At 40.4% G+C, this 15,160-nt stretch overlaps 1 protein-coding gene across 1 annotated transcript; it reads right to left on the minus strand.

Moving 5' to 3' along the window:
• Positions 1-2,726: 2,726 nt before the first annotated feature.
• Positions 2,727-3,278, minus strand: LOC132550747 (integumentary mucin C.1-like). Its single transcript, XM_060214839.1, has one exon. The coding sequence runs from the start codon at positions 3,276-3,278 to the stop codon at positions 2,727-2,729; it is 552 nt and encodes a 183-aa protein (XP_060070822.1).
• Positions 3,279-15,160: the final 11,882 nt, after the last annotated feature.

Here is a 15,160-nt window from a genome sequence, read left to right on the forward strand (position 1 = left end):
GGTGCGGTATGGAAGCACCATATTTCGCATCCATAGTTTGAGACACTACTGACATAAGTATCATGTGGCACCTTGATTAAATAATTATTATTTGAAACGGTAATAGTTTCTTTGGTAATACTGTCCATGGCAGTTGTAGGTATTGTTAATTAGCATTATCGCGTCGTGTCGTCAGATCACGTGACCGTCACTTTCGGTTTATATGTATTTTGCATTGCGGCCCGTGCTAGGCATATTGAGTATGGTTATGTAATGTGTGTAATTGTGTGTGGTGTGATGTGATGTGTTGTATTCTTTTGTTGACCGGACTGACCACTCCAGACACATGCGCGCTGTCAATCTTCCTGTCCTTTCCCGCTTTTCTGTCTTTCTTTTCACTTGGGCAGCAGATTTCAAAGGGGTTGGACGTTATTTGAAATCCAAGTATACATCTCCAGCACCACATGCAGGGTAAGTTGCCGTGAACTATTTGTAAATGATTATTACTCATTAGTTATTACTATTGCTTTACAAGTTCAGTCTTTTATATATTAACTCTTACTTCAGATGTCCAGTGGTTCGCATTTTGTATTGTAAATAATTGTGTAGTGCGTTCGATAACGTTTTGTAAAAGTAGTTTTATGTGCTCGTATTGTATACCCGTGTTTCTGTCTTTTTAGGGATTTCTTTGTGCTGACAATAAATTTGATCCCAATACCATTGAACCAGTCGTCGTTATTAAAAAAGAACCCTAATTTCACAATCATATAATGAACAATAGGTTGTATAGCTGAGTTGCATTGACACAGTATTCTTTTTAAGTCTAAATAAAGCTTTACGACTTTGAGTGGCGAGGTGCTTTTCTGTGACATTAAATTTGCCATTATAGTTTAAAACAAGTCAAAGGTAGTAAAAACTATCAACAATTTCAATAAGATTGCCTTGCTAAAACCAACGTTCACATTCTTTTATGTTTCCTCCGTTTCTAAAGACTACAATTTTAGTTTAAGTCACTTTTTTGTATAATCAGATAGTGTATTTAGCATGTCCTGGAGGCCTTCAGTGGTTTCGGAGAAAAGAACCATGTCGTCCGCATACATGATTAGGAAGAGAGATAACTCTTGCAATTTAATAGGTGTAACAACACTATTTAAAAACTCAAATTCGCAATCATTTACGTATAGAGAAAACAGTAAAGGGGAGATGATTTCCCCCTGTAAGACTCCCATATTGTTGTTGAAAAAATGTGATAATTTACCATTATGTAATACACTTGATTTTATGTTGGTATATAAAGACTTAACAACATTAAAAATCTTACAACGAATGCCAAGTTTTAAAATTTTCAACCACAAATGAGACCTGTTTACGCAATCAAAAGCTTTTTGAAAATCCACAAAGCAACAATATAGTCTTTTACGTGAGGACACTAATGTCTTTGTAATAAGTGTATGTAAAGCAAAGATTGCGTCAACAGATCCCATTCCTGTTCGAAAACCAAACAGAGCATCTGTTAAAACGTCATTATTTTCGGCCCACTTTAGTAGCCTTGTATTTAATACAGATGTAAATAACTTAGTCATATAACTTAATAAACTAATTCCTCTAAAATTACAAGGAATAGAAGAGTCACCTTTCTTGTAAACAGGTACAATTAAAGCATTACTTAATATTTTCGGGAAATACCCTATAGTGAAAATTGCATTAAAAATAGTGGTCAGAGAAGGCAGTAAATAGTCACAAAATTCAATGAAATATTCATTCAAAACACCATCAGAGCCATGACTTTTTTCTTTGTTCAGCTTGGCAATAGCTGTTTTGACTTACGTGGATGTTATACAGTTTTCAAGTTCATGAAAAACAATATCATTTAATACGTTATCGTTTACGGTAGTGAGTTGATCAGAGACGCCACTAGCTAAACCCTTGAAATACTCATAAAACTATCTAAAGATACATTTAAAGATTTACTCTTTTTTTCCTTATTGAAGTGAGCATAATAACATTTTGGATTATATTTTCGCAGGTACTCAATTATGTCGCCTTCAGCACGCTTATACACATGCAAGTCCTTTTTAATCTATTTTCAGTTATTTTGTATATACGTTTACACGACACAAGTTTGGTGTGGTTTACAGCAGTTTTACACCTGTTAAAACATTTCAATGCATCTATATACTTTTTATACAAGTTTTTACATGTACAATCAAACCAGGGTTTGTCCTCTGAAGCATCATTAATGTTTGTACATTTATTTACAACAGTATTACTTGGTTGGCGTACTTGATGGAGTTCCGCCATTAGACAGAGATCGAACTGATTCCTGGCATACTTAGCTTTCAAAACACCAGCTTAACCACAATTCTATACATGTCGTTTTCATCCCGATTAACAATTACTCCAACTTGGGTTGCCTCCACATCTGTCCATCATGGGAATGGGCACGGCAACATTATCTCCAGCTTTACCCGTCTTTGTGTCAATACAGGAGCATTTCACAGTCCTTTCTCTCGTGCTCGTGCTCTTTTAGCTTGATGGGCGATATCAAGAAGGGATAAAGAAGTTAACGGAGGTTCAGTGGTGTGAGTGGTCAAATGCGATGGTTCAGTGGTGGTAGTGGACGAAGGCAGTGTTTCAGTGGTGGTAGTGGACGAAGGCGGTGGTTCAGTGGTGGTAGTGGTCGAAGGCAGTGGTTCAGTGCTGGTAGTGGTCGATGGTCAAGGTTCATTGGTGGTAATGGTCGATGGTCATGGTTCAGTTGTGTTAGTGGTCGAAGGCGATATTTCAGTGCTGGTAATGGTCGAAGGTGATGGTTCAGTGGTAGTAGTGGTCGAAGGCAGTTCAGTGGTGGTAATGGTCGAAGGCAGTGGTTCAGTGGTAGTAGTGGTCGAAGGCAGTGTTTCAGTGGTAGTAGTGGTCGAAGGCAGTGTTTCAGTGGTAGTAGTGGTCGAAGGCGGTGGTTCAGTGGTTGTAGGGATCGATGGCTCAGCTCTGGTCGGAAGTGGTGGCTGATAGAGGGCCAGAAGACCATCTTCAGACTGAGGCCTGTCGAGGATTTCAGGTGGGAGGCTAGATGATATCAAGGCGACTTTAGGGTCCTCTCCAAAATTGACCTTGTTTGGTGCTCGGTTGCCTTCATGATTGGCACAGTTCTTCTTTTGTTGGACAAATTTTAGCCCCACTGTCCAGTCCTGAATTTGGTTGTCACTAATCCAGCCCACAAGAATATCTTTAATGTCGCTATTTGCTCTTTCAGCAGAGCCTTGGCTTTGGAGGTGTCTAGGCTTGCCATGAACCATGATGGGTTCAGGTTACAACTTTCTGAGCTCCGTGATGCTGTGAATTTTGAGCAGTTGTCGCTCTGAAGGATGGCAAGTGCACCGAAGGGGAGAAAAATGTCCAGCAGTTGAAAGGCGACTTCTGTCGCTCTCTTGGAAGATATTGTCCTCAGGATGACAAATTTTGTGAGCACTGATAAACTATGATCCGCTTGAACTGACCTGTGGGGAAGACTGCATGTCAATAAGATCCACTTAAGCTCGAGAGTTAAATTCCCATAGACAAAATAAGTTTCACAACACAGTTAGTCTTTTGACGTTTCCGCTTCTGTTGACGCAAAAGACAGTAGAACTTGAACAGTTCAACAGTATCTGTTGTGATGTTGGCGCACTTCTGCCCACGATGTTTCAGAATCCTATCACGACCACCATGGCCCGTTGCAATGTGGGCTTTGTGTTGATGATGTCGTATGTGTCTTCTATGGTAGCATAGTACGTAGAGCGTTCTCTTGGTGACTTCCTGTAATAGTTGTCTTTAACCTCATCAAAACAACTCATGTGTTCATTTTCTTCACAGTTTTAATAATACAATAAAAAAACCCTCTTCAGTGTGAAGAAGGTTTTCTCGGAACTAAGTCCGCCGAGCCCTCAGACTGGCTCGTTCAGCACACAGTTTATAATTATTAGGCTCTAGTGCCGCTACCTCTCATGGTCGCTAGGCTGGCTATTATCATACTTCGACGACGTTGAAGCTCTGGGCGCTCTGTCCAAAAGTGACCAGTGCACCAGGTAAAACTTCCCAACATTCAACACTCAATTACTATAAATAGACAATACTTATTGGACAAACAGATTTACTACACATTATATCACATCCGCTCAGTATCTCACTCGCATTTCCGCACTCGTGTGCGCGCTAAAACTTTTGCCACAATGCGCCACGTACAATATTTACGATAGGCTGATTTCTATTACATACGAAAACATATAGCTAAAGTACTACGAATATGTTAAAAGCAATATTGCCAAATAATGAGACTACTACATTCCTCTTTTTGATCAGTTTTTCAACCTCGTCACACTGAAGAACTTCATACTTCTTCAGAATATGGTAGTGATGACGTGACTTTGTGGTGGAAATTTCAGCTGCATCTTTCATATACTCAATGATCTTGTAACTTGTAGGAAAATACTTATATAGGCTATAAGCCTGTTGTCCAATTCCTTTTGTTAACACATGTATACTGTACTTTCTCTTGTAAATTCAATTATTGTAATGTATATGTATTGACAATAAACTATTTTGAAATTGAAAATGATCTTGAAGTAATATTCTTTGGGAATAAGATTCTTTTGACACTGAGAGTATTTGTCAAATAAATTCCGTCTCAAAGCTAGGTGTGCCATTGTGATGAACATGGAAGAAAAGAGTAACCCAGTCTGCCTTACACACATATCATATAGCCAGTAATAACTATTTGGTCTGTTTTAATCCTTGACCACGGACCTTGTGACGACAATCGGTACGCAGTTAACTGCCTAACTGCACTTAATCCTCGTTAAGGATTGTTCATCGTAGTATAAGCGTTCGGCCGTTAAACAGTAAGCAATTATGCAATTAACAGATCAGTTGCACTTCATCCTCATTAAGAAGCTTGCAAAGCCTTGTGATTAATATTCAAAGGGAGATCATAGCAACCAAGCCTGCCTTACTTAATTGCTAGATCACAAGCTTGTCATTTAAAGTGAAATCAAAGCAGTGAAAGGATTCTGTTTAAACTAAGTTTAATAATCTTACTGTAACATCTGTTAAACCAAGTTTAATACAAGTGCTCAGTGAACTTCTGTTTTCACAATATTCCTAAAAAAGTGCCAAGTAAATTTGTGTAATAAAAACACTACTTTCTTCAGTAATTACAGGAAATTTCATGAAATCCTTGATTACACAATCTTCTGTAACATATTCACATATTGGGCGGGACGATTATCAGATCAATACATTGTGGTTAACGTAGAAGCAGCGGATCATTTGGGAACTAGCCACTATATTCGTGAAAAGTCATTCGTCAGCCTGCTGTCTGTCCGTCTGTTTGTCTGTCTGTCTGCCTGCCAGACTCTCTCTCTCGATTTTATTTTGTTTTAATCAAAACCCTCTTGAGTTTGGAGCGAGATGTGTTACATTTTACATACGACACTTCAGTCATCCAGAAATGTATTGTTTGCTATCCACAATTGTTAAACTGAGCTTGTTTCGAATGTTAAATATATGTAACGACAGACTGCACAAATGACAATGTTCTATTTAAGTTGAAATCCGATATCATACTATACAGCTTCACACAACTGCCAATTCAGTGGTGACCAAGGATTCTTTAGCATGTCATCGTGGGGTGGACGAGAGTGCACGAGACACACAACCATTCTGTTGTTTACGCTGATCCCTATTTGAGGTGACTCATTTTAAAATCTAAGTATTATTGTGCAGTCTAAAACCGTCTTTGGTTTATCAGAATTACATTTGCATTGGCGATCTGCTTCGCAAATAGACGTGAATATGCATTATTACGAAATACTGACGAAATATGCGAACACGTGTTGACATGGTGTCAGATACTCATTAGTTTTTTAAGTTAAATTTATCAAGCAACTTTTGATCATTTTTAGCGTGAGACAATGTTTTACTTGTTTTGTCAGCTAGATCCAGGTGTCACAAGTCGTTCTTTCTCCTCTTTGGTAGCCTACAACGATTGGCCTGATCACTACCCATCCGTAGATACAGTGTTCATGTGCTGATCTGGCGTAAGTAACGCGTTGTACATAACTGTTTGAATGTGTTAACTAACGTCAAAACGACGAATATAAATTAAACAAAATCTCTCTTGTTTTTTATATATATATATATTTTTTATATATTAAAGATTTGTTTGAAATCTTTACTTTGTCTTTGTTTATCTGTCTCGCCCACTTGGAAATGGGCACCACCTCCCTAATGAGGTGTGGACCAATCAGAGAGAACCATGCGATATTTTAGATATCTGAAATATCGCAGGGTATGGGATTTATCTCCAGGAAAAGATAAAAAAAAAAACCAAGGCGTTATCGTAACTTTACACGTTACTATGACTGCACTCCTTCACGCTATTTCTTAGACTGAGTTCCGAATGTATCATATTGGTACTTTGTTGACAGTTTGACGAGTTCTAGAAGGATGAAATAGAGTTATGACGCAGTTTAATTCATTGTTTTGTGCTACTGTATCTAATTCCTAAGTTGCATGAAAAGGCTGTGTCTTGAACTATTTTCTGTGCGATCTATTGTGTCTGTGTGTTGTTATTCATTGACTCAGGTTTTTTTCCCTGTAATGCAGTGGCCATGTGGATTCCTGTTGAATAAAACGAAACAAGATTTTACGCCGGTTTGATTTCATTGAATTTGAAATTCGATACCGTTGCGGGGTACTTGTTTACCTAACACTACTTGCTATGTTTTTACCTCCTCGAAGACGCCAGTTCCCGGAAGGCCATTCACGGACTTGTAATGCGTATTTGCCATATCATATACACCGCTTCGACACAGCTGTTATTTAAAACGCTCAAACAATACCACCAGATCGTTGGCAACGGTGGATTTCTTTTCAGTAATAATTACCATAACTTTAGTATGCAGTCTTGACTTACTACTATATGGCTCTCCCAATATTGCTATAGAACGTCAGCTCTTTCAGCGGTAACGTCGGTGTGCTACGTCACTCATTCTTGTAACACACAATACATGTATGACTACACCAATGTATAACTACGAATAGCTTTCGTTGGGATCCATGTAGTCTGCATCTTAAATACTGTAAACACCACAAGTGTTAACAAGTTTTAAATTCAACATGTATGAATAGAAGTGGTATTATCATTGCCGAATAATATACATGCATATTGAGGTTTGTTCATGTAAAACCGATTTTCATGAGGTAATGCTTACCATAACTTTAGTATGCAAATACAGTACCTACACCCATCTTTGTATCCTAACCACAAAAGATTCAAATAATCCCGCCCTCCCTACGATCCATGAGCCATCACGGCAGGAACATAGAGTGAACTCCCTTCCTCTAATAACCATTACGGGGCAGTCATGCAGATAAGGAAGAGGGGAGGATAGAATGGGACTCCATAAAGTTATGGTAAGTATTACCTCATGAAAATTGGTTTTACATGAAGAAACCTCAATTTCATTTCAGTAATAACTACCATAACTTTAGTATGCGAATTCGTCTTACCGTAGTGGTGACTAGAAGCCAGGCAGCCAATCCAGCACAGCCAAAGAAGTAGGGAGGGAGAACAGAACTTCCGTGCCGACTTCTTGATGGGGATATGGAGGTAGGCATCCTTCAGATCTACTGAGGCCATAATGCCCCGTTGGGTGAGGAGAATATCATGCCTGTTGAAGGCACTGAAATATATGATCGGACGCCACGCCCCGAACCAGAAACATTCTGGAGTAGAAGCCCGTAGTGCATTCCGACATATGAACCTCCTCTACCGCGCCCTTGGCCAGCATGGTCCCTACTTCCTCCTGGAGCGCCCGAGCCTTTTTCGCATCCCCCGGAGGAGGAAAAAAATCGGCTGGGCGGCGAGGGGCGGATCCCGAAGAAGAGGGATACCTAGACCCTCCCTGACCACCGACAAAGCCCAAGCATCTTCCGTGGAGAAAAGCGGAGAGACCCCCCCCCCCCCCCAGGAAGCGCCGGATGGGGCAGATCGAGACCCTGCCAAACCAAACCTGCGAATCGTTTGCCCACCCGGAGCCTAATCCTGAGTGGGAAGGGACAAGAGTTTGAGAGGGAAAGACCCGGCTCTTGGTCTGCCGCCGCCAAGGAGCTGAATGTGTCAGGAACCTTTCTTCTTGCCCCCAGGAGGGTTCTTACCCTTCCTACCCTTCCCCTTGTTGCCCTTGAAGAGAGGCTTAGACTGAGCAGCCGAAGACTTTGCCTTCTTCTTAGGAGGCGCTGACCCCTGCGAGGCACTGGCCTTCTCAGTCTTGAACCTCTTCACAAGAAATGCTGAGGCGACCGAGTCCTCCTTCATGTCCTTCTGTACTGAAGGAAATGCTCCCCCGAGCAGGGTAGAGCTCGAGAATGGGGCAGTCAACAACCGGGAGAGGTAGGGTTCCTCAACCGGGCGGTTTTTCAATACTGAAAACCGCCTGGCCAACACGACGGAGAGCAAAGAGACCTGCAAGGCCGCCGATGCTCTCAAAGCCGTGTTCAGGGCAGAGGTGATTCTGTCCTGTATGTCGGCCTGTTCTGCCTCGGATAACCGACCCTCAGGCAAGTCGGACACCCTATATAGACATACTGTCAGGTAGTCTATATACGACAGAATCTGGATGGAGAGACACAACATTCCCTCGATCTTGTGTGGTGTTCCTTAGCACCGAACATCACTTGGTCAACCGATTTGCCGGGCCAGGCCGGCAACTCTCGATTCCAGCTTAGCTAGTTGAGAGGCTAGTTGCCCGTCATGCGTGGCATAGTCGTTGGCAGAAGCCTCTGACAGATCACCAACGCCGAGTTACAGTCCAGCAAACGCGGGAGCACGGGTAGAGGAAGAATTCTTCTCCATAGCCCGGGCCCGGGCAGTGGCCAAAGCCGAAAATACGATAGTGCCTTCTGGCAGAGACCGATCTGACCGACCGGATGCCCGAGGGGCCACCAGAGAACCTGAAAGGATGGTAGACTCGGGAATCGACGAAGCTGAAGGTGGTGGGCAAACCTCCGCCCCAAGAATACGGGAGACATCGGCCCGGAGGGCCCGCATTCCGGACAGAGCATGCTGCGCCTCAGCTTCAGCAGCCTCGGGGCCATAGGGGGGATAGGACTATATGAAGAAAGACGAGTAGGTTGGTGAACGTCCCCATGATGACGTGTCTCCATAATAGTATTTGCTGTCGAAACGCCTGTACCACTCTTTTTGCGAACCCACCTTCGACAGAACACTTTATCGGGCCAAAAATCAGCAGCCTCAAATCTATTAGCATGATCGGATGGCAAGTTAATTTTTGCAGACATAAGACCATTCCTAACATTAAACATAAACATTTGTGTTACAACGACGCCGTTGCGGGAGAGGAAGTTCGTAATACCAGTTTTGGTAAACCGTTCGTCGATACCGCCGAGATAAAACTGCACAATTTTTCTACGCAAAGCACCAAGGAATACGTCAGCAGCAGCTGAAGTAGGCTCTGGAGCAGCTGCATTCCTGTCAATACAGACAGGTTTCTTGTTGTTCGTAGAGGTATTGACCGATATGCCATTGTCCACGTGAGTTGAGGGCTCAGTGACTCTGTATTCATTACGATCAGCACAATAAGACTTGCTGTGATTATTGGACTTACTACTCTACCAGGATTCGACACGTGCACCCTTTGATGCCTCATTTCCTCGGGTTTCTTTGTTATAGCTATTATTGCCTTCTTTTCTGAATTGTGAGCCGAGTTACGGGATACAAATCTGGATACAATATATGACAGTAGTGGTTGAGAAACAGAGACCTTTTGTTTATGTTGACCTGACTCTTTAGCGTTAAAGTCACTGCATGTACTCAGAATTGCTTGCATTCAGTTTATCGCCGTTGATTGGAGTGCGTTCAACGACTGTCTATTGTCCATACAGGAATGTTGACCAAGCTCGGCACTCTCGCTGTAAACAGTAGTAAGCGTGGGGTTCACGACAGAGACAGTTCTATTTACCGATTTCGAGAGTTTCTGAATTTGCTCAGAGAATTGCGATATGTTCGTACGGTATATATCGAAGTTGAAATCATCTACAGACTTCAAAACATTAGAAGTTGTCATACTGAAAGAAGTGATGTGACATAGCTTAGCTCTCGTCTCTTCCGTGTACTGTTTAACTGATTCACGAATCACGAAACTTTCCTCAGAAAGCGCTTCTACCTCTCTCTGTAATTTTTGTTGGCGCGTATGACCAGAAGTAAGGCCTTTCTCAAGAACCACTAGCGCACGTAGGTTACCTGCTATGTCTATGTTATTCTGTATCACACAAACCTGATTGCTGGAGCTAGATTGGACACTGGTATTTTGTCGTTTTGAAAACACGGACTCATTTTCACTTTTATCCCCATTGACGAACATTTGCAGTATTTGACAGTCCCCTGCATTCTTTTGTGGTTTTTTGGCTGCTAAATTCCCCCTTTGGACACCCCTCGAGCGGTCTCGCTCTATTCAGTAATACAGATCTGTACAATGACGCCATTATAATGATTATTATTATTACATTTTTAAAGGCCCGTCAACACATAAAAGGTTATTAGGGCCACCAACGGTAAAATACACAGCGATCCAACAAGAAATAGCATTAAACAAACCAAAAGCTAAAAGTTAAAAATCTTAAATGGGTATGTTAACACAAAAGATTAAAATGCTACGTCATAGTCTATTATGTAGACCAACATCTTTCAGGTAATGTAGAATTTTACAAATCTCAACAGTTTCAAAAGGAGTTTTTACAAGGCCGACAGTTTTTCTACATATGAGTCTCTCGTGAGATTACAAAGTTCCTCATCCAACATACTAATAAAGCTCTGATCGGGTATATCCGAATACTGCATCACCTGGGATTGTGACATAGGACAGTGGTTCAACTCGGACATGGTGTCATGGCCACCCGGGGTATCAGCTTGGGCTGGGACAGGAGCTAAGTCCTCATATTTGCTGTTAGAATCATTGATAGAATCAATGTTATGATCATTACAAAACTCAAGATCCAGAACTGGCTGTAAAACAGCATAACTCTTACCACCGGTATTTCAGTCAGGGATGGCATCACTTAGGCACGTTATATCACTGTAGGGTTACATCACATATCGACGTTAAATTCACTGAGGTGTGATATCACAAACTGGCGTTATCTACTTAGTGGCACTATCAGATACCGACGTTAAATTCACTGAGGTGTGATATCACAAACTGGCGTTATCTACTTAGTGGCACTATCAGATACCGACGTTAAATTCACTGAGGTGTGATATCACAAACTGGCGTTATCTACTTAGTGGTATTATCAGATACAGATGTTAAAGTCACTGAGGTGTGATATCACAAACTGGCGTTATCTACTTAGTGGTATTATCAGATACAGATGTTAAAGTCACTGAGGTGTGATATCACAAACTGGCGTTATCTACTTAGTGGCACTATCAGATACCGACGTTAAATTCACTGAGGTGTGATATCACAAACTGGCGTTATCTTCTTAGTGGTATTATCAGATACAGATGTTAAATTCACTGAGGTGTGATATCACAAACTGGCGTTATCTACTTAGTGGTATTATCAGATACCGACGTTAAATTCACTGAGGTGTGATATCACAAACTGGCGTTATCTACTTAGTGGTATTATCAGATACAGATGTTAAAGTCACTGAGGTGTGATATCACAAACTGGCGTTATCTACTTAGTGGTATTATCAGATACCGACGTTAAATTCACTGAGGTGTGATATCACAAACTGGCGTTATCTACTTAGTGGTATTATCAGATACCGACGTTAAATTCACTGAGGTGTGATATCACAAACTGGCGTTATCTACGTAGTGGTATTATCAGATACAGATGTTAAATTCACTGAGGTGTGATATCACAAACTGACGTTATCTACTTAGTGGTATTATCAGATACAAATGTTAAAGTCACTGAGGTGTGATATCACAAACTGACGTTATCTTCTTAGTGGTATTATCAGATACAGATGTTAAATTCACTGAGGTGTGATATCACAAACTGGCGTTATCTACTTAGTGGTATTATCAGATACAGATGTTAAATTCACTGAGGTGTGATATCACAAACTGACGTTATCTTCTTAGTGGTATTATCAGATACAGATGTTAAATTCACTGAGGTGTGATATCACAAACTGACGTTATCTTCTTAGTGGTATTATCAGATACAGATGTTAAATTCACTGAGGTGTGATATCACAAACTGACGTTATCTACTTAGTGGTATTATCAGATACAGATGTTAAATTCACTGAGGTGTGATATCACAAACTGACGTTATCTTCTTAGTGGTATTATCAGATACAGATGTTAAATTCACTGAGGTGTGATATCACAAACTGGCGTTATCTACTTAGTGGTATTATCAGATACAAATGTTAAAGTCACTGAGGTGTGATATCACAAACTGACGTTATCTTCTTAGTGGTATTATCCGATACCGACGTTAAATTCACTGAGGTGTGATATCACAAACTGGCGTTATCTACTTAGTGGTATTATCAGATACAGATGTTAAAGTCACTGAGGTGTGATATCACAAACTGACGTTATCTTCTTAGTGGTATTATCAGATACAGATGTTAAATTCACTGAGGTGTGATATCACAAACTGGCGTTATCTACTTAGTGGTATTATCAGATACCGACGTTAAATTCACTGAGGTGTGATATCACAAACTGGCGTTATCTACTTAGTGGTATTATCAGATACAGATGTTAAAGTCACTGAGGTGTGATATCACAAACTGACGTTATCTTCTTAGTGGTATTATCAGATACAGATGTTAAATTCACTGAGGTGTGATATCACAAACTGACGTTATCTACTTAGTGGTATTATCAGATACAGATGTTAAATTCACTGAGGTGTGATATCACAAACTGACGTTATCTACTTAGTGGTATTATCAGATACAGATGTTAAATTCACTGAGGTGTGATATCACAAACTGACGTTATCTTCTTAGTGGTATTATCAGATACAGATGTTAAATTCACTGAGGTGTGATATCACAAACTGGCGTTATCTACTTAGTGGCACTATCAGATACCGACGTTAAATTCACTGAGGTGTGATATCACAAACTGACGTTATCTACTTAGTGGTATTATCAGATACAGATGTTAAATTCACTGAGGTGTGATATCACAAACTGACGTTATCTTCTTAGTGGTATTATCAGATACAGATGTTAAATTCACTGAGGTGTGATATCACAAACTGGCGTTATCTACTTAGTGGCACTATCAGATACCGACGTTAAATTCACTGAGGTGTGATATCACAAACTGGCGTTATCTACTTAGTGGTATTATCAGATACAGATGTTAAAGTCACTGAGGTGTGATATCACAAACTGGCGTTATCTACTTAGTGGCACTATCAGATACCGACGTTAAATTCACTGAGGTGTGATATCACAAACTGGCGTTATCTTCTTAGTGGTATTATCAGATACAGATGTTAAATTCACTGAGGTGTGATATCACAAACTGGCGTTATCTACTTAGTGGTAATATCAGATACCGACGTTAAATTCACTGAGGTGTGATATCACAAACTGACGTTATCTTCTTAGTGGTATTATCAGATACAGATGTTAAAGTCACTGAGGTGTGATATCACAAACTGGCGTTATCTACTTAGTGGTATTATCAGATACCGACGTTAAATTCACTGAGGTGTGATATCACAAACTGGCGTTAACTACTTAGTGGTAATATCAGATACCGACGTTAAATTCACTGGGGGATGACATCACTTATCGAAGTTATATCACTTAGTAATGCCATCATACACCGACATTCTATCATTTAGATGTGACATCATACACCGACGTCATATCACTGATGAATGACATCACATACCAGTATTATATCATTTTTGTGGTGACCTCAAAAACTGACGTTTTTATCATTTAATGGTGATATCACATGCCGACGTTATATCATTTAGGGATGACATTATATGCCGACGTTATCTCATTGATGGGTGACGTCATATACCGACGTTATATCGTTGATGGGTGACGTCACATAATGAAGTTATATCATTGATGGGTGACGTCACATACTAATGTTATAGCATTGACGGGTGACGTCAAATACCAACGTTATATCATTGATGGGTGACGTCACATACCGACGTTATATCATTGATGGGTGACGTCACATACCGACGTTATATCATTGATGGGTGACGTCACATACCGACATTATATCAATTATTGGTGATATCACGAAATGACGTTATATCACGTGAGACTGGCATCACATGCAGACGTTATATCACGTTAGACTGGCATCACATACAGACGTTATATCACGTTAGACTGGCATCACATACAGACGTTATGTGACGTTAGACTGGCATCACATACAGACGTTATATCACGTTAGACTGGCATCACATACAGACGTTATATCACGTTAGACTGGCATCACATACAGACGTTATATCACGTTAGACTGACATCACATACAGACGTTATATCACTTAGGGATGATATCACATACGCAACAAACATGAGCGGAAATAATGTAACAGTCCGTTGTTGTTACACAAAAGTAGAATTTGACATACATATACCTACATCCTAACCTAAAATCAAAGTGCATACAATTAATTATGTCGAACATGATCCGAAATCAGATGGTTTAAATCGACCTACAGCGTAATATCTCGCAAAAAAACAACCATTTTTCTTGATAACAGAACAAATTGCTAGTAGTCGTTATTCCACTTACAGTGGCATATATCCCTGTATAAGAATCGAAGTATAAAACAAAACGTTACTCACCGTGGCCAGACTATTCTAGCAGAACCTTCATATCTCGAGTCCCATTTCCATGTCATCGAAGTATATATGATAATAAACATGTAAGCTGTCTTACAAAGATAGCATGTACAGTCCAGTTACAACGTGCATTCGAGCTTGCAAACGACAATTAACCCTTTCGCGGAATACTCGTTTTAAACACGACTAAACACGTCTTGGACTAGTTGGCTATACCGCAATCTTTCATTCGAAAAGGCATAGCGGTTGCTACCGACTGTCATTTTAGGGGCCGTTGTGTTGAGTTTGGCTTTGGTCAAAAATCAAC

This window comes from Ylistrum balloti, unplaced genomic scaffold (genome assembly GCF_031769215.1).
Source record: "Ylistrum balloti isolate Yb309-2 unplaced genomic scaffold, AGI_CSIRO_Ybal_v1 Utg370142, whole genome shotgun sequence".
NCBI classification, from domain to species: Eukaryota; Metazoa; Mollusca; class Bivalvia; order Pectinida; family Pectinidae; genus Ylistrum; species Ylistrum balloti.